Source organism: Leopardus geoffroyi, chromosome E1 (genome assembly GCF_018350155.1).
Source record: "Leopardus geoffroyi isolate Oge1 chromosome E1, O.geoffroyi_Oge1_pat1.0, whole genome shotgun sequence".
Lineage (NCBI taxonomy): Eukaryota > Metazoa > Chordata > Mammalia > Carnivora > Felidae > Leopardus > Leopardus geoffroyi.
The window spans coordinates 39540437-39564218 of record NC_059330.1 but is presented as its reverse complement, the minus strand read 5'-3'; the positions used below and the strand labels follow the sequence as shown (position 1 = coordinate 39564218).

The 23782-nt window shown below is 39.0% G+C and overlaps 1 protein-coding gene and 1 long non-coding RNA gene across 13 annotated transcripts in view; one reads left to right on the top strand and one right to left on the bottom strand.

Annotated features, from left to right (window-relative positions):
• The window catches only part of LOC123603661, a 148875-nt gene extending 132385 nt beyond the window's left edge, over positions 1 to 16490 (bottom strand). For all 4 annotated transcript variants that reach the window (XR_006714970.1, XR_006714967.1, XR_006714969.1 and 1 more), the window contains exon 1: positions 16387 to 16490. This is a non-coding gene — a long non-coding RNA (uncharacterized LOC123603661). The remainder of the gene's footprint in view (positions 1 to 16386) is intronic.
• Positions 12983 to 23782, top strand: part of KRT10 (keratin 10) — a 41931-nt gene continuing 31131 nt past the window's right edge. For 6 of the 9 annotated variants that reach the window (XM_045488777.1, XM_045488775.1, XM_045488774.1 and 3 more), the window contains exons 1-7: positions 12983 to 13589; positions 14421 to 14503; positions 14877 to 15033; positions 15138 to 15299; positions 15391 to 15516; positions 15863 to 16080; positions 16435 to 16752. In XM_045488777.1, coding sequence (XP_045344733.1) covers positions 12993 to 13589; positions 14421 to 14503; positions 14877 to 15033; positions 15138 to 15299; positions 15391 to 15516; positions 15863 to 16080; positions 16435 to 16752 — 1661 coding nt within the window. In that variant the 5' untranslated portion in view covers positions 12983 to 12992. Of the gene's footprint in view, positions 13590 to 14420; positions 14504 to 14876; positions 15034 to 15137; positions 15300 to 15390; positions 15517 to 15862; positions 16081 to 16434; positions 16773 to 17100; positions 17469 to 23782 lie in introns of those variants that run through there. The other 3 variants (XM_045488779.1, XM_045488778.1, XM_045488772.1) reach the window with 3 other exon arrangements.

Below are 23782 nucleotides of genomic sequence, written 5' to 3'. Positions count from 1 at the left end.
CAACAGGGGCGCCTGGGTGGCTCAGTTGGTTAAGCATCATGATCTCGGCTCAGGTCATGATCTCAGCTTAGGTCATGATCTCACGGTTTGCGAGTTTGAGCCCTGCATTGGGCTCTGTGCAAACAGCTCAGAGTCTGGAGCCTGCTTCAGATTCTGTGTCTCCCCCTCTCTCTGCCCCTCCCATGCTCATGCTCTGTCTCTCTCTGTCTCTCAATAATGAATAAACATTAAAAAAAATTTTTTTTAATAAAATAACAACACCCCTCTCTCCACCTCCCAGCAAAACTTACCTCTCAGGGTGACAGTAAGGATCAAATGAATCACTTATATTAAGATACTTTGTAAAATATAAAAATATTATTATCTTAGAAAAATATTATTATCTTACATTGGTCCTGAATATTTGTGTAATCGGGTTGTCAAACAAAATAAACGGACACTCCATTAAATTAATTAAATCTCCATCAAATAAACAGTGAATAATATTTTATTATAAATACATCCCAAATACTGCAATGGGACATACTTACTCTAAAAAAGTATTCATTGTTTATCTGAAATTTACATTTACTTGGGCATTCTGTATTTTTTTTTTACTAAATCTGGTTACACTGGTAATTTTGTAATCTCATGGAAATTTTGTTAAACCTTAACAATGATTTCTAAAATCTACATTTCCAGTTTTATCCTTTTAATCTATTTGCATGATCATACCCCAGATGCAAAAACCAAGTAACCTGTGACATTTCAAATTATTTGATTTTGGATCAGTAAATGAAGGGAGACGTGTTAAGGTACCTCGTGTTGAAGTGTATGTCCCAGGAGTGGACCTGACTGCCCTACAGGGCCAGGTGAGGAGGCAGTAAAAGGTGTTCACAGAACAAAGCCAAGAAAGGCTGAGGCCTGGTTTATGAAAAGGTAAGTCTATAGCCACCAAAAAAATCATGGAATACCTAGCTGGTACAAAGTATTTGTACTTTTATTCCACTCTAAGGCTTCAGAGCAAAGAACTGAATGGGCACGCATTGGCTTCTGCTGACAAGTACCAACAGGAATAAGCCGGCTGAGCCACATCAAACTCTCCACACGCTGGAATTAAAGCTTCAGGCCCAACCAGCTCTATGAAGAATGTTGCAACGTGTTGTTCCGAGAGTCCAAATTGTTATCCACATATGACAGTTACAAGACTGGTCACAGATTTCTCAAACTATTTTATGTCTCTAAGGAATCATCTCTTCATTGTAAAAACTAAAAGCGACTCTGTTTAAGGTTAAACAATAAAGGAACAGGAAGAGAGAGAAAGATACAGTGCCAAGAACGGTTTCTTTAAAATTACAAACTATGTTCTGTTTTCCTCCACTGCAATTTTTAATAAAGCATCTTTCACTTTTATTTTCTATCCCTTCAGGAACAATCCTTTGGATTCAGTTTGACAGAAACTGAAAGCAACCAACTACTACGGTCAACTTTCACAAATGCAAGAAATGATGAGCAATCTGGAATTTCAAGTTCAACAAATCAGGACTCAAGTGGAGAGCCAGGATGTTGACTAGGAACAACTCCTGGGCTGAGATTCAACCAGTGAATGAAACTGAAAAGTACCATAAACTAATGAATGGCAAGTCTGGGTAAATGATTAATTAATCCACTAAAACCCTAGCCCTCTATTAAACACTCAGTTCTTTTTTATATATATATTAAATATAATTTATTGTCAAATTGGTTTCCATACAACACCCAGTGCTCATCCCAACAGGTGCCCTCTTCAATGCCCATCAACCACTTTCCCCTCTCTCCCACCCCCCATCAACCTTCAGTTTGTTCTCAGTATTTAAGAGTCTTTATGGATTAAACACTCAGTTCTTAAACTGACAGTGTGTATGGGGCGGCCAGGGTGGTTCAGTCGGTTGGGCATCTGACTCTTGATTTCAGCTCAGGTCATGATCTCATGGTTTGTGGGTTCAAGCCCCTCATCAGGCTCCGCACTGACATCATGGAGCCTGCTTGGAATTCTCTCTCTTCCTCTCTCTCTGTCCCTCCCGTTTTTTTTTTTTCCCTCTGTCTCTCAAAACAAATATACATTCTTAAGTTTTAAGTAAGATAGCATGTATGTACTCAAGCCTAAAATATCAGGCCAAATAGCACTTGTCATAAAATAATTTACCATTGTCGGGGCACCTGGGTGGCACAGTCGGTTAAGCGTCCAACTTCAGCCAGGTCACGATCTCGCGGTCTGTGAGTTCAAGCCCCGCGTCAGGCTCTGGGCTGATGGCTCAGAGCCTGGAGCCTGTTTCCGATTCTGTGTTTCCCTCTCTCTCTGCCCCTCCCCCGTTCATGCTCTGTCTCTCTCTGTCCCAAAAATAAATAAACGTTGAAAAAAAAATTAAAAAAAAATAATAATAATTTACCATTGTGACTGACCCACTCCTACCCACTCAAATCCATTATCCTCAAAACATATCCATATTGCAAAGTGTTTGCAGAACATCTGTGAAAAGAACATTTTGAATCATCTAAACAAAAAGGAATATTCTTCAAATCTGCTTCCTTTTAAAATTCCATTTAGCTCATTTGTTAGTAGGAAATGTAAGCCTATCCTAAAACAGACTAGCTATAATAAAATGGTTCCCTACTCACCACTGTAATCTACATTTCTGGGACAGTCTTTGAAACCACAAAGCAGCATTTAGTTAAACATCTGACAATGAAAGGTGGTGGTTAAGAGTGTCAAAGGTGGTGGAGCTAGAGAAGACAGAGCTGGTTTCAATTCTGGCTCAGACACCAGTGTATTGGCTGTACCACCCTATGCCCGACACACAAGCATTGTAAGCTTCAGTTTCCTCCTCCATTTCTTTAAAAAGGGTTTAAGAATAGTATCTGCCATACAGGGTTGTTCCATGAGAAAATGTGCATAAAGCCCTTAACAGTGTCTGGCACAGAGTAAATGTTAAATAAATGTTAATGATGAAAGTTCTTGCTATTCATAATATTCTTGTGCTTAGAGCAACTTGATGGCTATCAGTGTGACTGTTACAACAGTTATCCCATTGTACTAGATCTTATTTATTTATTTATTTATTTGGGTGAGAGTGCATACCTGCAAGTGGGGGGAGGGACAAAGAGAGAGGGACAGAATCCCAAGCAGACTCTGTGCTCTCAGCAGGGGGGCCCAAGGCAGGGCTGATCTCACAACCCATGAGAAATCAAGAGTCAGTTCCCTAACCCACTGAGCCACCCAGGAGCCCCAGATCACTTTTAGATTGCAGCATTTATATTCCAAATGTCAAAAAAAAAAAAAAAAAAAGTAAAGAAAACCAACATCTTAAGTTGTATCTTTTTTATATCTAAGTTTTAGGACTAGAGAACTCATTTATATCTAAGCTTAAGGACTAGACAAGTCTAACCTTCACTCCACATTTTAACCAAAATGATCAACACAGGAAATATCAGTGAGACACCAAAAATTCTGGTAGCTTTTGGGTTATGAAAGTTGGAAAATCCCAAAGCAACAGAACCCTTCCAAGTCACAGTTTACTATCAAATTAATTCAGATAATACACCATTTGTTCAAGATTTAGAGTAAAAACCTTACAAAAAGCAGTTAATCTCCATAAAGGGTTTAGCTCTGTCTAGAAAAGCCAGCATAATAAAAGGATTAGTGTGGCAATTATGCATGGTGGCTAATTGCTCGGATTTGTTATTTTAACGACTGGTCTGGAGCTGAGGACCATCACGCCCAAGACTTAGGGACCTCCAGAAACCCAAGCAGGAAGAACCCTCAGAAAGTCAGGACACAGTCTAGCCTGGGTACAGATAAAACCTACAAGTCTGACCCCTCCAGGAGCAGAATTCATGTCCCAGTCTGTTTTTCATCACAAATGAAATGATTTTTAAAAAGGCTTACCTGATCTGAGAAAGAAAACAGAACCCCTCATGTTCTTGTTCATTTTCTAAGTCACATGACTGCAAAATACAATTCTGGATCACTTCCAGAGACTTTTAGCTCACTCACCGTGTTAAAAGTTCTCAAGCTAGATCTGTACTCAAATCCCAGCTGAGTCCTTCTATTGAACAATTTTGAGCAAGCTACTTAATTTTTCAGTTAAAATAAAAGCTACCTCGTACAATTGCTGTCAGGATTTGATGAGACAAAAATTCAGGTCAAGTGTTTGGCACGGGCCCTGCAACACAGAATAAGTCTCAATAAGCTCTAATTATCTGAGGACTGACTTTGCAAAGGTTACTTTCATATTTATTTAATAAATTTAATCCAAGAAATTATTGTTCTTTGGGCATTATCTCTCATCAACCTTGTAGAGGGAGGCCACAGAATGGTTACAGTAAATTCTCTCCATTGCAATTATGTGTTTCATTTTAATAATTGTTTCAATCTATTCCTTACCATTCCCACCACACACACACACACACACACACACACACACACGTGATCTGGACACCGAGCTATTGTCAACTTGTTATAAAACTGACAAGCTGATTCTTTAAAATATTTTAAAAATCTCTAGACAATAAAATTAAGAGATTAACTCGTAAGACTTTTTTCTTAATTTAAGCACATTATATATATTCATTTAAAGTTACTAGAGTGGGGGATTGCCGCTTTTATTATATTCTTTAACCTCTATATGTACCATGTGGAAATCAAAATTTTGTCTACTCTTTTTAGATCTGCCCAGATTCCCTAAGTAAAAATTAACAAGATTTCATAAATTACTTTCTCCCATTACCACACATCTTTGAGAGGATCGATTTTGATTAACAACCACAATTGGACCTAAAGGAATTTTCTTGGATTTAGGAATGAGGGCAAAAAACAGCCACTATTTTTGACAATGTTGTTTTAATATCTTAAGAGTGTAGTTTGTAGAGCTTGGCTGGTTGGCTGGTACTTTCACTTTTACTACTTTTTATGAAAACTCAAAGGGATATTATCGTTCTGTTTTCTGCTCTACATCAGTAAATTCTCCTCCTAATGCAGTTGATTCATAGTTTCACACCTCCTAATGCAGGTAATTGTTTTCATAGAATGAAGTCAACTCAATCGAAAGGAAGAAACCTATGACATGCTAACGAAACATAAAGGCCAAGTCACATAACATTTAATTCTTAAGTTACACCAAACTCATGTGCTTTCTAACTAGAAAACCAACTAAAATAGCCAACTATCCTAATAAAAAGATTGAAGTGTTAGAAGTACAGATATATTTTAGGAGTTTGCCAGTATCAAGATCATCACAACAGATCCAAGACCAAAAAGGGGACCTTTAATGAAGCGGAAAAAGTGAGGGCCAAAATGTTTTTTTTTAATATATAAAGCATATATATAAAGTCCAAGGTATATATCTTTATATATTTTAAGATACCTTAAAACTCCTATGCAGAATATTAGATTTCTTATCATTCTTATGCAACATTCTCGCATCTAAAAGTATTATAAGTTACTTTAAAGTGAAATTAGTTGTCTTCAACTGGCCTTTATTTAAATTTTGAACTTGCACCACTGCCAAAAAAGAGTTTAGAGAACAAAATAAAGGCAAGAAAAGAAAGTAGGAAAAGGCACTGAGGTGATACGAAAACATTCAGAGAACAGTAAGTATCTGTCAGGTACAGACTGGGTATAAAGCACCCTCCCTTCTCTTGGGGCGCCTGGGTGGCTCAGTCGGTTAAGCGTCCGACTTCAGCCAGGTCACGATCTCGTGGTCCGTGAGTTCGAGCCCCGCATCGGGCTCTGGGCTGATGGCTCAGAGCCTGGAGCCTGTTTCCGATTCTGTGTCTCCCTCTCTCTCTGCCCCTCCCCTGTTCATGCTCTGTCTCTCTCTGTCCCAAAAATAAAAATAAAACGTTGAAAAAAAAAAAAAAAGCACCCTCCCTTCTCTAAAGGGACTTAAAGGCCTCATCTCACTGGGGAAAAATGATAGCACAGCATATTATAAAACACTAGATTACCCACACAGGAACTGAAAGAGACAGACAGACGTGACTTACATTGATGGTGAGAAACCTCATGAAGGAGAGGACATTTAAGCTAGAGCTTCGAGTTGAGGTAGCATGATTTGAGTAACTAGCAATGTGAAAGAAGGACATTCCAAAACAAGAGCAACAAACAAAGGCCTTAAATTCAGGGATAAAGCATAATGTCTTGGCCAGGATTAAAAAAAAAAAAAAAGGCTTGCTGATCATTAAAGAATTTTTCATGGAAATGCTAATACATTTTTTCATTGGATTGTGATTATACATATTGTAATATTTATGAGTACACGCATCCCCCGCTTTTTGGAAGTTCACCTTGATGCCATTTTGCTTTTACAAAAGACTTACATTAGTACCTGTTCTCATTAACTGGAAAAAATCCAAAGAGATTTTCACTTTTGTGAAAAATAGGCAAAAAGCGAAAATAGCACCAAGCGTTTCTTGCAGTGAGCCATTATAGAGTAGCAAGAATGGCCCCACCAAGCTCCTCCCCTGAGAACTACATTCAGCATCTCAGCATCTATCAGCCATAGCTTTCAACTGTGTCTGTGAGCGTGTGGGCTTTATCTCCATGTATTCTGTGCATCAGTTAGCAAGATGTGTCCCAGGGTATCAGAAAAGCCTAAAAGAAGTTATTTTGAGGACTTGGGGATGCTCAAAATTTTCCATATAAATTAATGATAACTGCTTCTTTGCTTTACAGGAACACTCTACTTTCAAACAGCAGGGGAAACCTACAGTATTACCCATATTTTATAGGGTAGTAAAATGAGACACAGAGAGGCTGAGTGTCTTGCCCAGGGCCACATAATTACTTCATGAGGAGAATGCAGCTCTCCTTCCACTCCACCACCCTTATGCACCGCAGGGAGCATGAAGATGAACAGACAGAGTCAGGCAAAGCTGTTGAGAAGACTTAATCCATCCACAAGAGAAATCCATAATAGGTGCTTGAGTACACTGATGAAGTCATGACAATACTTTGTCAAGAACATTAATCCTGCAGCAGTGAACAGGAAAGATCTTAAGTGACATAGCACTGAGCCAAGAAAATGTCTTCAGAAGCTGGTGACAGAAGTGCTGAAAGCCTGGATTAGGGCAGTTGCAGTGGGACCAGACAGAAAGAAAGAAAAACATCAGCTAAGATTTAAAAAAAAAAAAAAAACAAAAAAAAAAAAGTGACAAAATTGGGGATTTGGTGGATATAGGAGATAAAGAAAAGAATGAAGTTAAAAATGAAAGCACAGGGGCACCCGGGTGGCTTAGTCAGTGAAGCACCCAGGTTGGTGAGTTTGGGCCCCTCATCGGGCTCCCCGCTGACAGTGCAGAGCCTGCTTGGGATCCTCTCTACCTCTTTCCCTGCCCCTCCACCCCATGCACACACACACTCTCTCTCTGTCTCTCTCAAAATAAACTTCAAAAAAAAAAATCACACATCATTTAGAGAAAAACAGATGGCAAACTTTATCACAAAGTTATCAGTAAAGCACATCTTTCCTTTGCCTACCCTCCTCCCCTGCCATTTTCTCCTCCTCACCAGCCATTTTCCATCCTCTAACCTTATCCTTTCACTCATATTTTTCCGGCCTACTGTGGGTTAGACAGTGGCTTAGGCTCTAAGATACTGATCACAGTAATAGTAACACCAATAAACATGTCTTAAGCACTTGTTCTATGTATGTCAGGCACTGTTCTAAATGCTTAATATTTAACTAACTCATTCAACTACCACTGCAACACTGCAGAGTAAGCAAAATTATCATTCCTTTTTGAGAAATGAGGAAACCGGGGGGCATCTTGGTGGCTCAGTCCGTTAAGCGTCCGACTTTGGCTCGGGGCATGATCTCACAGTTTGTGAGTTAGAGCCCTGTGTTGGCTCTGTGCTGACAGCCCAGAGCCTGGAGACTGCTTCTGACACCTGCTTCCAATTCTGTGTCTCCCTCTCTCTCTGCCCCACCCCCGCTGACACTCCGTCTCTCCTTCAAAAATAAATAAACATTTTTTTTCAATTAAGAAATGAGGAAACCAAGACAACACACAGTGAGTGGTGGGGTGTGGGCTGTAACCCTGGCAGTCTGGCTCCAGAGCCCACTCACTTAACCATCTGCTACATTAACTGAAAAGACTTCATGTAATTTCCACATTTTTGTGGCTTCTATCACAGTGCAATCCCAGAAGTTTCAGAAAAATTGCATGATATGGGAGTGTCTGCAGATTTTAAAGCACTGAATTTTAGATGTTTTGCAATGAGAAGTCATGGGCCTTATGAATATCTTCGCTAATTACTAATTATTGCCTAAATACTCAGTCGTCTGGGAGGAGGGTACCAAACCCACTACACACTTGTACAATTTTCCATTTGGCTTTGACTCTGTGGGTGGTAATCATAAAGGCACATTCAGCAGTTTGCACACAGTCACAGACCAGTCAAGCAAAATATGTCTAACTTTCAAACTTTCTGTGATAAACAATGGAAAACTCTAAACATTTAGCTCATCAATCCTGCCATCTTGAGACATAATCTGCACTACCAGAGTCCTCTTTCTGTAACTACTTAAATTACTCATTGTATCTCAATTAATCAGAGAAAGAAACTTGCAAATGGAATTTTCAAATAGAAACTTCAAAAGAGAATTTTACTTGAAGAAAAACAAGGAATAGGAAAGGTCCAAAAATCCCAACAGTGCGACAAGTCAAGTTGATAACAAAGCTGAAGCAACATGTTTCAAGAGCCCCAGCCAAACTCAACTCATGAGAATAGTGTATACCCGCCTTAACCATGACTGCAAATCCAGAAGCGATTAAAGAGGAAATTAAGACACTGGACTACATGAAAACAAAATACAGTAAGCAAAGTGGCCAAATCTAATATTGGGTATATATTGTAGATTACCCTACTACAATTCCACTAGACCTCCCCTGTGGAAGGACGCCAGTGGTTCCTAACTGCCAAATCAAGTTTCTCTTCAATCTCCTTTCTCCTTGATCTCTCTTTCTGGTGACCAGCCTACTTATCTGGATTCCCTCCTCCCTTGGCTTCCAAGTTCCTTCTTCCTCTTTCCAAATCATAAGTGCCCTCCTTCTCAGTATTATTCTCTAGTCTCTAGCTCTTCTTCCCAGCCCCTAAAGTGGCCATCCATCAAAGTTCGGGCTTAGACCTTCACTCATGTCTTTCTCAATTCCTTCCCTTAGGGATCTTACCTATCTTGAACGTATCTGCGGCTCTAATCTCCCTCCTGAACTGTAGTCCTAGGAGTCTAAGTGCTAAGACATTTTTACGTGAATATCCTGGTACTACTTCAAATTCCTATCTTAAAACAAACAAACTTCTCAAAACTTCATTTTTCTTTCATTGTGCCCTCATGCACATCACACGCGCGCGCGCGCACACACACACACACACACACACACACCAGACTGTTAGAACCCCTCCCTGCACTACCTCAACACCCTGGTCATGCCTCAAGTGTAGCCCAGAGTACCCTATATTATAATCTCCAACTTGTGGGTATGTTTGCTTGTCTCTCCAAGTAGAGTGCAAATTCCTTAAGTGGCAGGATTTATCTTAGTCACCTATGTATCCCCAGGGAATATTGCAGGTACCAAATAAAATCTGTTAAGATAAATTAATAAATATAGATGATCTGATCTAGCCAAACTGGCCCATTAAGAGTCTCCACCTGTTTGGCATTTTCATAGTCCCCACTTCCCAGAAAGGTCCTCTCTCTGCTGCTGCACGCATGGAAGAATCCTACCCATCCTTTGCAAGACTCAGCTTAAATTCCACTGGCACATGAAACTTTGTCAGATGACCCTATTCCAACAAGACTCCTTGCTCATCAGTCTTACAGCGACAGTCTTTCACGACAGATCCTGTTATGAAAACAGGATCATCTATGAAGCTGATTCAAAACCAGGCTCTAGCATAAACTACCTATGCTACTCTGGGCAATTCCTAAAGCTTTCTAAAGCTTCACTTTTTTTTTTTTTCCAGCTATAAAATGAGGCATGTAATACCAATCAGAGAGAAATTGGGGAGGATTACAGGAGACTAAACCATCTAGAACATAGTAGATATTTAGAAATGTTAACTCCTTTTCCCCACCCCGCCTCCTTTTCACTTCATTTACCATTCATATGGTGCTTAGGTTGATAATGTTTGTTTTGTCTCCTCAATTAGATTGTAAGGATGAGTAAAATCGTTAAGGGCAAGAGCTGAATCTCACTCATCTATCTTCTAAATACCTATCAATGCCCCACAGAGACACAATAAAAATAGAAAACAACGAAATTACAGTTACAGTGGATTATGGCAATCAAGTATATACGGTGCCAAGATTAGAAATGACAGTCTGTAAATTTTCATCCCATTTAGCTATAGAATTGTTACATGGCACCTCTGTAACGTCACTCATGCCAAAGGCGGATTTCAACAAATGACAGTGCAAATAAAAACAAATCGATTTCTACAATATACAGGTTAATAAGCAGCCTTCGATAATAGATTTAGTTAAAGGTGGTTTAAATATTATAGTTGGTATTAGAAGAGTCTCTATACATGTATTTGTCCCCGTGTACTTGTACGCACAGGTTTCCTTTCACATATTCTTTAATATGATTGTAACAGATTTCTTCATACCACTTGCACTGGTTAAATAACTGAAAATAGATTTAAATTTTATATTTCTCCACCAGGGTGAAAAAAAAAAAAGTAAAAGCTAATACTGAAGCAAAACTGGTAAGATCAAGATCCAAAATTCATAATAATGGCAGGTAAAATCTACCAGAATCTCTCTTTAATTAAAATGGTTTCTTTCCAAATCGCTTTCATTAATATCAAGGCTTCAACATCCGCTCTGAACTTACTGGAATGGTTTTTTGTTTTCTCTATCCTGATTTTTACAGCCTTCCTCTACCGCCTGCTATCTTCCTCAAGGATCAATTCCCATGGTTGGGTTTCATTATTTCTTTTAGCTACTGCCCCACTTACATGTGCTAACAAGTTGGCGGAACCACAACGTGCTGGGTAATAACCGTAACCCCTGACAATCAGCTCTACACTAACACTCCCAGCCACATTCCCCTTCCCTGAAGAAACTATTTCTACAGTTTTCATAGGCTGTGCAGCTGTACATCTAATAGGAAAAAGCAATTCGTAAAAGAAGAGCATGTGCCAAATACCCTCTCATCTCAACATTTTCATGCTTCCAAGGACTTTTGGTTTTGTTTTGTTTTTTCCCACGTGGAGAAGTTTATGGTGAGAAAGAGAGGCACTGGATCCTATCAGACCAACCACAGTAGAGAGTACATAGACACAATGGTAGCGTAGGAAAGAGCCAAAAGTCAGGCATCAAAACACTAAGTTTCTAATCTCAGTTCAACCACCTATTTCGTTTCGTTAGGTGAAATCATAACCTCTCTCAGCTTCAACTTCCTCTTTCATACACTAGAGATAACCACCATCCCTAACTTCAGCAGCTTGTTTCACAGATTATAAAATCACAGCATCACAAATGGCACTATTTAATTATAAAATATGTGTGTGTGTGTGTGTGTGTAATACACATGAATATATTTGCGAACAACAGCATTGTCATAGCCTATGGGTAGATGAAAAATAATTTTATACCATGTATTAAAGTCCCAATTAAATACTTCACTAGACAAACTGTTACACCAAATTCTATACACAGTGTATCCAAGGAAAAAAAAATTTTTTTTTGAGAAACAGAATCTAGCTTGGAAACATATGTTCACAGTCCAGATCATAATTTTTGGAGCAAGTAACATTCTCTAATCCGGATTTATATTCCTGTAAGCAAATTTTTAATCACAATTACAACATAACTAAGCTCTCCCTTTGGGGATCAATCAAATTTAGAGTAAAGAAAGTAATGGAGGTTAGTTTTTCATATATTGTGATAAGAATTTCTGCATTATGGTCTTCCAATCAGCCTTCACTATGATGAATTTAAAAATCAATAAAATCCAGAATCACTTCAGGATTTTTTTTTTTTTTTAGGTTAAAAAGAAAGGGTGCCTGGGTGGCTCAGTTAAGCGTCCAGCTCATGGTTTCAGCTCAGGTCGTGATCTTGCGGTTTGTGGTATTGAGCCCTGTGTTGGGCTCCATGCTGACAGCATGGAGCCTGCTTGGGATTCTCTCTCTCTTTCTCTCTCTCTCTCTCTCTCTCTCAGCCCCTCCCCTGCTCACACATTCATATGAGCTTTCTCGCTTTCAAAATAAACTTAAAAATATATATAAGGTTAAAAAGAATAGCACCATTAAATTGGCAGATTCCTAAGTCATTACTCACTTCCAACTCTCTAAGCAAAGTACCACTATGCTTTCATTCTCCAAATAAATTAAAAGATTCCCTACAAACACTACACACACACACACACACACACACTCTTACCAATTTGGTTTTTTTATGGCTTTAATTTTTCATATGTGGCATCTTTTGAACACTAATTAAACTGCTTAGCATATTTTTTTCTTTTCTTTTTGGTTTGCTTGCAATTTTCTACAAGATCCCCATTAGAGCATGACTTTGTTAGTTTTTTTTTCCAATTAATTAAAACTATTTAAAACATGAATTTGAAAAATCTTCAGCAATAATTTTGTAGCTAAAATTCTTTTTCCAAACTTTGCAAACATTCTGTGTAACTAAATTAGTACTGAGAAAAAACTGGATTTAAGTTGCTCAATATTCTTCAAAAGGTAAGAAAGCGTAATGAAACATAAGCTCATCTGAACTACACCCATTTTCAATTTCAACACAGCAAAACTCCTGTTTGTTCTTAGGGCAAATTCAAAACCATACATATTGGAATTGGTTATTACCAACGATAATTTATGCAATCATAAGTAAAGATGCTAAATTGGCAAAAAGAAAACCATGCAAGTAAGCAAACTCTAACACATGTGGGACACACCCTCTCAGTGTATAAAGGCTTGTCACTGTCCTTGGTAGCAAGCACTCCCTGAGCTAAACAGCATCACCATGTCTGTTCGATACAGCTCAAGCAAGCAGTACTCTTCCTCCCGCAGTGGGGGGGGAGGAGGAGGAGGAGGAGGGTCATCCTTCAGAATTTCAAGCAGCAAAGGCTCCATTGGTGGAGGATTTAGCTCAAGGGGGTTCAGTGGTGGCTCTTTTAGTCGTGGGAGCTCTGGTGGAGGCTGCTTTGGGGGCTCATCAGGTGGCTATGGAGGATTAGGAGGAGGCTTTGGCGGAGGAGGCTTTGGTGGAGGAGGCTTTGGTGGAGGCTATGGAAGCAGCAGCTTTGGTGGGGGCTATGGAGGAGGCAGCTTTGGAGGGGGCAGCTTTGGTGGTGGTGGCTTCAGTGGAGGCAGCTTTGGAGGCTTTGGGGGTGGATTTGGAGGAGATGGTGGCCTTCTCTCCGGAAATGAAAAAGTAACCATGCAGAATCTGAATGACCGCCTGGCTTCCTACTTGGACAAAGTGCGGGCTCTGGAAGAATCAAACTATGAGCTAGAAGGCAAAATCAAAGAGTGGTATGAAAAGCATGGCGGCTTAGGCCAGAGAGAACCTCGTGACTACAGCAAATACTACCAAACCATCGATGATCTTAAAAATCAGGTAAGGTGCATCTTAAAAATCCAACTTTAAGCCTATTTTTTATCCATGTAACTCAGATATGTGACTCTTACATTAACTACAATGTAGCTATTCACTGTGTTTGCCTACGTTACTTTCTCGCTTCCAAAAATAATCCAGTCTCCTCAAAGGTAAATATTTGTGAGGATATGGTCATTGAAATCTTCAATGTGTGTTGTATACCTTATCAGACAACGGATTACTGAGAATTTGTTTATGTTTTAATGAGTGTATGAGTTCATAGTTAAAATACTAGGTCATTTACAAATATCGGAACTGAAAGAATTATTAAATCAATCAGAACAAGACACTATTCAGATTAATAAAAAAAAAATCCATTACCAACCTTACAAGTAACATGAATTCTCCAGTATGAAAATGGGATACTGTTTGCCTCTGGGAGAATTTGTGAATTGTACCTACTGTGTGTCAGCCCAGAGTGTATTCATTTAGAATGTATATTTAAAACAAGTTAAACCAAAAGGTATGAGTCAGTCAAAAGTTCACTGAAATACATGGAAATCACACAGTATAAAATGGGAGGGGGGAGAGGGGAGCTGTGCAAGAACACAGCTATATACTTGCAGTTAGTTTTCAGAAAAAGATGATACAGAGGTAGATATGTATAGAAACTTTAAGAGAACAAATGGCTCAAATTTAAGTATATGAGTAACCCTGCAATATTTTATATTTAAGATAAAAAAAAATCCCCCCAGGATTTTGTAAGAGAACATAAAAATGCAGCTTATCTATCTATGCCACCTGGTTTTATAATGGCGTATCTGTATCTGATTTCTTTGCCTCTCCCTCCAGATCCTCAATCTGACAACTGATAATGCCAACATCCTGCTTCAGATCGACAATGCCAGGCTGGCAGCTGATGACTTCAGATTAAAGTAAGCTAAGTAAACATGGTACAACACAGTCACAACAAATACAGGAGTTGTTTTAACAGTGACTTTGGACACCTACAATAGCATTTACATTTTCTTGAATTCATTCAAAGTTAAACAGTATTGGAGCTGTCCGAAAATTTTTCAATTTCAATATTACCTTCTTGGCAATATTAAAAGAAGAAAATGCATTTTAAAGTAAACTGCTAAGTTTCTTTGCATTAACCCACTAATATCCCTCTATCCCTATATGAATTAGTACACAATAAATGTTGCCATGTGAAGCCAACTCTGTATTCGCTTCTAAAACAGTCTCAGCCCAGGAACATCTTCCATATGTAAATTATATTTAGTATTTGTACCATGCTTGTTTCAGGTATGAGAACGAGGTCAGCCTGCGCCAGGGCGTGGAGGCTGACATCAATGGCCTGCGCAGGGTGCTGGATGAACTGACCCTGACCAAGGCTGACTTGGAGATGCAGATCGAGAGCCTGACTGAAGAGCTGGCCTACCTGAAGAAGAATCATGAAGAGGTGATGCAAAAAGTTATACGCCCCGCAGCCAAAAATAAAAGCGGGGGGGGGGGGGGGTCATGTGGTCATGATACAATCATTAAATTTTTCTGTTCCTCTAACAGGAAATGAAAGACCTTCAAAATGTGTCCACTGGTGATGTAAATGTAGAAATGAATGCTGCCCCAGGTGTCGATCTGACTGAACTTCTGAATAACATGAGAAACCAGTATGAACAACTTGCTGAACAAAACCGCAAAGACGCTGAAGCCTGGTTCAACGAAAAGGTTAATTCGTCTTCCTTCATAGTGGGGCCAACGGACGCTTGGTTATCATTTCAGAATTTTCTCATCTTTTCCCCTGTTGTTAATACTGTAGAGCAAAGAACTCACTACGGAAATCAATAGTAACATCGAACAAATGTCCAGCCACAAATCGGAGATTACTGAATTGAGACGCACGGTTCAAGGTCTGGAAATCGAACTACAGTCCCAACTAGCCCTGGTATGTTTGTAATTCTCTCTTGAAATAACTTCAACTTTAACACACAAAGTTTCACGCTCACATAAGAATATGCACCACAAGAAAAAAACAAAGAGTACGAAAGTGGAAATAAAATTGGAGCTCGTGGTTAATGGGAGAAAAGTCTTAGGGGCCCTGCTCTAAACGTGAAGTTAAAATGTTGCCATTAAACATAAAACACAAATTCTATTCATTTCCTTTATTCTTCTATTTGATGTCTTATTATTAAAGATTAAATATTATCATTAAATAATTATTAAATAATCTTCACTGTACTCAATTAAACAAAGAAGTCGCTAAGCCACCGTACATTCTCTCCTCTTTCCAGAAACAATCCCTGGAAGCCTCCTTGGCAGAAACAGAAGGTCGCTACTGTATGCAGCTCTCCCAGATTCAGGCCCAGATCTCCGCTCTGGAGGAACAACTGCAACAGATTCGAGCTGAAACCGAGTGCCAGAATGCTGAGTACCAACAGCTCCTGGATATTAAGATCCGACTGGAGAATGAAATTCAAACCTACCGCAGCCTACTAGAAGGAGAAGGAAGGTAAATTCTAAACATCTTAGAATTATCCCACTTGGTCTTATTCAGTGTTCTAAATTGCCGGGCTTTTCCAAAACCCAAAGTGCCGGAGGATGGGCGAAACGGAGGAGAAGGGGGAAGGCAGAGTACAGAGAAAGGCTTATGCAACCACAGCCTGAGTTTCCCATGGATTTGATTCTGAAAGTTGTGTGCATATAAAACTGTTCGTTACTGGGTCTGAGAATCCATACTCGACAGGTCTTTTTTTTCCCCCTCTCGAAACACGTTTTGCTTATTTTTAAAGTAACGATAACCTAGAAGGCGACCCACCATTTTTCAAAGTTAGAGTTAACCGAACACAACCCTCACTCCCTGTAGTTCCGGCGGCGGCGGCGGCTACGGCGGCGGGCGCGGCGGCGGAAGTTCCGGCGGCGGCTACGGCGGAAGTTCCGGCGGCGGTGGCGGCTACGGCGGCGGCTACGGCGGCGGAAGTTCCAGCGGTGGCGGCCACGGCGGTAGCGGCCACGGCGGTAGCTCCGGCGGAAGTCACGGGGGTGGTTACGGCGGCGGCAGCTCCGGCGGCGGCGGTGGCCACGGCGGCAGTTCCAGCGGCGGCGGCTACGGTGGCGGCAGCTCCGGCGGTCACAAGTCCTCGTCTTCTGGGTCCGTCGGGGAACCCTCTTCCAAGGGACCAAGGTCAGCAGAAACTAGCTGGGGTAATCAGAATTAGTTTTAACTTTCCGTGATGATTTTGTTGCTTTTTAAAGCCTTCTAAAAAATTAAAATGTTAGAGATTACCGCTTGGATTTTTTTTTTTTTTTTTTAGCAAACTATACTCTTGACATCCATCTTGAACGAAAAATAACCTGGTGCAAGATGCTGTAGCTTAAATACTAGTCGGATCTAAAAAAGAAACAAAAAAATAGGATTTTCTTTCTTTTTTTAGTTTAGTGTACTTTTCTTTTAAAAATTTTGATTAATTAGTACGAAGCCCCACAAATTATTTAGTCTAAATTGTTTTTTTCCCCTGTGATTCATGTACAGATACTAACAAAACCAGAGTAATCAAGACAATTATTGAAGAGGTGGCACCTGATGGTAGAGTCCTTTCATCAATGGTTGAATCAGAAACCAAGAAACACTACTATTAAGCCGCATCAAGAGGAAAGAGTCTCCCTTCACACAGACCATTATGTACAGGTGCATGAAAAACAAAAGCTCCAAGAAAACACTTCAGTCTTAATGGTCTATGGAAATAGGTTCACTCCTTGAAAATAAGGTGTCTAAAAGGTGTTTTATGGTTTCTGTATTTCTTTTCACTTTACCAGAAAGTGTTCTTTAATGGAAAAAAAAAAACTTTCTATTCTCATTCACTAATGAATTTCAATAAACTTTCTTACTGATGCAAGCTATCCAATTTGGTCAGAATTGTCCTTATTTAAATTAAGTGATTTTTTTTTAACCTTAAAGATGAGTGAACTATAGCATTTGAAGGTTCATTTGTCCAGAAATTCTGAAGACAGAATTATTATCATTATGATTTCCCTGAGTAAATTTTTTAATCTTGTGGGTGTTAGATCAATGTCCATAATCTCACTAAGTCAGAAATCTGATACCCAATCTTACCCTTTCTTAAAGATATACCATAGGTGGGAAACTCCCAGTGCACTGGCTTTGAATTATTTCAGTCCTGAAAATTCTAAAATATCTCCAGTAAGTCTCCATGGATAAAGTTATTGGAAATTTCACATTTTCTGACTACTTGGCTTCGCACATTTACCTTCCCTCATTTTCTTCCCATTCATTTCTGCCCAGTTGCTATATATACACCTTAAGAGATATCATCTACCACTCACCAGGCCAGTAATATATCACCCTAACAAAATTATTTGGTGTCTGTCAGATGAACAGGAAAAGACATGATAATGCCAATTTTACCAAAGGAACAACTCTAGGTCCCTGCCTTCACCAAACACATCTCGTGATAAGTACTAAAGACCTGGTGTAGGGTCAACCCAGTCATATTCTTCAGCCATTAAGAACCCAGCTGACAGTACTCTGCTAGTATATGGAGTAGATGGATTTACTAAGGGCTATATTTATTCTTTGTCCCTAAGACTACCTTGCGTTCCCTGGTGGGTTCCTAGATACCCGGGTCTACCAAATAGCAGCCTGTCTCTGTATCCTTACTGATTTGAGCTTGTTTTCCCCAAGACCACAGCCCTGGTCCCCAGGTCATTTACTTGGGTCTCCTGCTGGATAAACCCTATCCTCTGTACTCAAACTGATGACAAGCCCTGTTTCAAAATGGATGGACTTCCCTATAGTCAAGGCTCCATGACCTACCTACCACCAAATATTATCATACTTCAGAAGCTCCCCACTTAAGTTGGCATTACTTTTTTATCTGGGTGCCAGCGTCCCTTCTTGGGAGCCTGTCTTCTAAGTTTCTGTTGAAGTCCCAACATGCTACACTGTAAAGCCCTAAAACTGAGATGTTGATGGGTAAGGACCCTGAGCTGCCACTGTGTCTATACTGAATGCTGTTCAGAAACACTGCCTTTTAAAATATCTAACAAAGTTGTGGCACCTGGGTGGCTCAGTTGGTTAAGTGTCCTACTCTTGGTTTGGGCTCAGGTCATGAACTCAGGGTTCTTGAGTTCGAGCCCTGCATCAGGCTCCACCCACAGGCTGCTTGGGATTCTGTCTGCCCTTCCCCTGCTCACTCTGTCTCTTAAATAAATAAACTTAAATTTAAAAAATAAATATCTAACAGTTAACCCAGAGCCTAGGACTTAGAGTATTGTTAATAATCCGAGATGGCCATTCTCCTAATTCTGAAGAAATAAGTGTTCTCCTATTCAGTGACACAAATATAAACACGATACTATGAGATAGTTGTGTTTGTTATTACCCTTTGTCTCTTCTACCCAGTCCTACCACCACTACCTGCCTAACCCCCACTGCAAGCAGAGATCTCAGCTGATCAGAGTTCTTCATCTGGTTGGGTAACCCTTCATTCCTGAAAGGTCTAAATCATGGTAGTCCCTGTCTTCTTACCTGTTTAGTCTTCCGGTACCTTCTTAAACAATTATTTATATTACATTTTCTCTGATGAAGTAACTACTTTATCTCTGGTAAAGAACCACTTTCTTTTTGGATGTGAACTGTGGTATTCATTTCACTGTATAGTTAAGTCATTATGTACACCTTAAACAGTACTGTGTGTCAATTATATCAATAAAACTGGAAAAAAATTAAAATAGAACTTTCTCAACGGGACTCAGACTACTTTAATAAAGACAGTCTGAACAAGTTTGATTTTAGCAAGGACATTGATATTTATAGTTAAAAAAAATTATTGCTAACTGTACAGATCACTACTCTTACATGGATTTATGATGTAGCTATTAAAAAAATCCTGTACACATTCTTACAAATTCTAAAGTTGTGACAGTGTCCTGCTATTTAAGCAGGGCAGTGTCCAGTAAGACTAGCAGAGCCAACTCTGGCACTCATGTGGAATCATACTAAACAGCAAAAGCTGGCTTCTTTTCCAGAAGGTTTGCATCATGCCTCTTAAAGCTTTGCACCATGACCTTGATGTCTATGATGGCTCGATTTTGCTAGGGCATGGAGAAGTAACTTAGTTATGGTCAGGTTTATAGGGGAAATAGCTTGTGTAAGGTTAACTAAATAAGGTCCACCCAGTATCCCATCTACATGGCATCTGGAGAGTGAGAATTAGGAAAAGAGGTCATTTGTGGCTTTAAGCATGCATTCCAAAGTCAATGGTTCTGGATTTCATATCCTGTCGGTGGCATTTACAAATCATGTTAAATTTTGGACAAGTTACTTCAACCCTTCTGAATTTCAGTTTTCTTATCTGTCCAATACAATTGTCCCTATAATAGGGACAATAACTACTTCATATGAGATTGTGGGGATAAAATGGGTTAATGCCTATAAAGCCCTTAAAAAACGACCACCATGGAATAGACATTGAAAAAACAGTATTCTATTTTGCATAGCAAACCATCAACAAAATGAAAAAGCAGCCTACTGAGTGGGAGAAGATATTTGCAAATGATATATCTAATAAGGGGTGAATGTCCAAAATATATAAAGAACTACACAATTCAAAACACACACAAAAAAAAACAATCCAGTTAAAAGTGGGAGAAGATATGAACAGACATTTCTCCAAGGAAGATTATACAAATGGCCAACCGACACATGAAAAGATGCTCAACATCACTAATTGTCAGGGAACTACAAGTCAAAACCGTAGTGAGATATCACCTTACACCTGTCAGAATGGCTAAAATGAAGAAGAAAGGAAATAGCAAGTGTTGGCAAGGATGTGGCGAAAAAGAACCTTTGTGCACTGTTCACGGAATGAAATTGGTGCAGTCACTGGGGAAAACAGTAAGGAGTTTCCTCAAAAACTAAAAAATAGGAATATTATATGATCCACTAATTCCACTACTGGGTATTTACCCAAAGAAAATGAAAGCACTAATTGGAAAAGATACAGGCACCCCTACGTTTATTATGTTTATTGCAGCATTATTTACAATAGCCCAGATACAGAAGCAATCTAAGTGTCCATGGGTAGAAAAATGGATAAAGAAGATGTGATATATATCACATATACATATATATATACACATATGTATGTCCATATATATGTGTGTATGTATATGTATATGTGATATATATCACATCTTCTTTATCCATTTTTCTATATACATATATAGAATGTATATGTATACATATATAGAATGAATGTATGTATACATATATATGTATACATATATACATATATGTATGTACATATATATGTATATTTATATATACATATATATTTATATATATTTAAATAAATATAAATAAATTATAAATACATATTTATAAATAAATTTGAATAGAACTCTACAAAGTTATAAATATTTACATATAAATACATAAATAAATATATATCACATTCCATTATATATAATGGAATATTACTCAGCCATAAAAAAGGATGAGATATCTTGCTATTTGCAACAGCACTGATGGACCTAGAGGATATTATGCTAAGTGAAATAAGCTAGTCAGAAATACCATATGATTTCACTTACATGTGGCATCCAAAAAGCAAAACAAATGAACAAACAAAAATAGAAACAGACCCACAAATACAGAGAACAAACCGATCGTTGCCAGAGGGGAGGGTAGTGGTGAGATGTGTAAACTGAATGAAGGGGAATAGGAGATATAGGCTTCCAGTTGTGGAATGAATAAATCAGAGGGATGAAAGGTATAGCATAGGGAATATAGTCAGTGGTACTGTAACGGCTGGCATGGTGACAGATGGGAGCTACTACACTTGTGGTGAGCACAGCATAAGTACTGAGTGGTCAAATTTTTTGAAAATTTTTTGAAAAATATTTTCAAAATATTACCAAAACAACTGAAAAAGACACTACTGAAATTTGGTAACTGCTGTAAATTTTTAATCCTGTTTCTTCAATATATCTGCTTTTATCCTTTGTTTATATAAAGAGTATATAAACGTGTTTATAATGCATGCTTCTAGTATGTATTAGATAAGTCCAAATAAATGAGGATTTTATTAAGCAAAAAACAAAACACCATTCTGTTCATCCTCAGAGAAATATGCTTATTGGCTAAATAGTTTCTCCAAAAATGGGCATGAGCATCACAATAAATTGTTACTAGAGTAGGCGATCATTAATGTGGTCTGCCACGGGGTAGAGATCAAGGTCAGGTTGCTGCCGTAGGGCTGCAAAACAAAAATCCAGACAGTAGGAACAGTGGTAAGAGTGTGTCACAAAGGAGTAGGACTAATCTAGTCCTGTGAACCTGAGGTCCAATAAAACAGAGCAAGAGGTTTGTGAAGGTAAGTAGGAAGGACCAGATGATTGTCCCAAAGGTTTGAGATAGCTGACCATCCCTAAAAGCTGCAGCTGTGGTCATCCTGATCATGATGCAGATGACCCATGCTGTGTCTTTGAATGACAAAGAGAAACGAGTTATCACAACAAAAATAAGTCCAGCCTGGAAACCAGGTATCAAGGATATTTCTTACGGATACTTTTTGAACCAGGTTGTCCCACAGAAAGCCATGCCAAAGGAGGAAGAACTCTTTGAGTTGTCACATTGATTTTCAGTGTCTCTAAATAAAAACACAAACATCATCTCACAACCCCAACACTGCATAAGAGATCTTTGCAGCCTAGCAGCAGTTAGAAAGGGAGTAATTGTGAATTAGTACAAATATTGGGCATTACCTGGGGGGAGAATTTGAATAGTGTTCTGAAAATAGCTTTGTCCTTCAGGATCTTAGCCAAGAAAAAAATCACATACCAGGCTTCTGATTAACCTTTCCTACTCAGAATATGTTATCTCAGGAGAAATGCTTGAAAAGCATGAATATACGGGTTCACAGGCTAGCAGAGCCAGGACAAAGCTAATGACCTTTTTGGAAGAGGAACTCTCATTAAAGTTTTGATCTATAGAGCCTCTGTAAGGTTTCCTAAAGTAAGAAATTTGAGGGGAAGACTAGAAAACAAAATGGCACCAGGGGCGCCTGGCTGGCTCAGTTGGTAGAGCATGCACCTCTTGATCTCAGGGTCATGAGTCCAAGTCCCACGTTGGGTGTAGAGATTACTTAAATAAATAAACAAATAAATCTTTAGAAAACCAAAGGGCACCAAAATGCATCTCTGTAGATCGAAAGCAGTTGTAAAGACAAAAGCAAATGGGGTATGCCCAGTAAACACATAAAAAGATGCCCAACATCACTAATCATTAGAAAAATGCAAATCAAAACTACCATGAGATACCATTTCATACCCATTAGGAAAGCTACCATCAAGAAAAGGGAGGTGGCTCAGTCAGTTAAGCATCTGACTCTCGATCTAAGCGACATGAGTTAAAGCCCCGCACTGGGCTTGGAGCCTACTTAAAAAATAAAATAGAAAATAGCAAGTGTTGGCAAGGTTGTGGAGAAACTGGAACCTTTGTGCCCTCCTGATGGAAATGAAAAATGGGACAGGGGCTGCAGAAACCAGAACGATGACTCCTCAAAACATTAAAAACAAAAGTACCGTATGATCCAGCAATTTCACTTCTGGGTCTAAAGTCTAAAGAATTGCTATTAAGGTCTTGAAGAGATATTTGTGTGTGCCATGTTCACAGCAGCATTCTTCACAATAAAACTTAGGAGGCACTTATTGTCTTCCTTCTGGATGCCCTGCTACCGATATAGTGCCCTGTACATTGTAGGTGCTCATTAAATCCTTCTTGAATGAACAACAACATAACTGAATGAATGACATCCGATAGGCAGCATGACTACAGTCAGAAGTTTCATTTTACTATTAACTAGAAATTCTTGAAACAATTTTGTAAGAAATCAGCTTATGTTTTCCATTAAAGAGAGATCTGGGCATTGTCTGAGTTACTTTTTCGTCCGACTTTAGGACAACTATTTAATGAAAGGACCACCACGCTGAATCACAAGACCCATTCTGACCTGACTCACCATGTTTCATGCTGTGTATCCTTGAACAGTCTCTGTCCTCAGTTTCCTCATCTTTAAACCAGAGGAAAGAGACCACTTTTCTTAATTCCCAGACTCATTATAAGGATCAAATGAGATCATGTACAAGAAATCCCTCTGGAAGCTGTAAAGCACCATATAAATGTAAGGAAA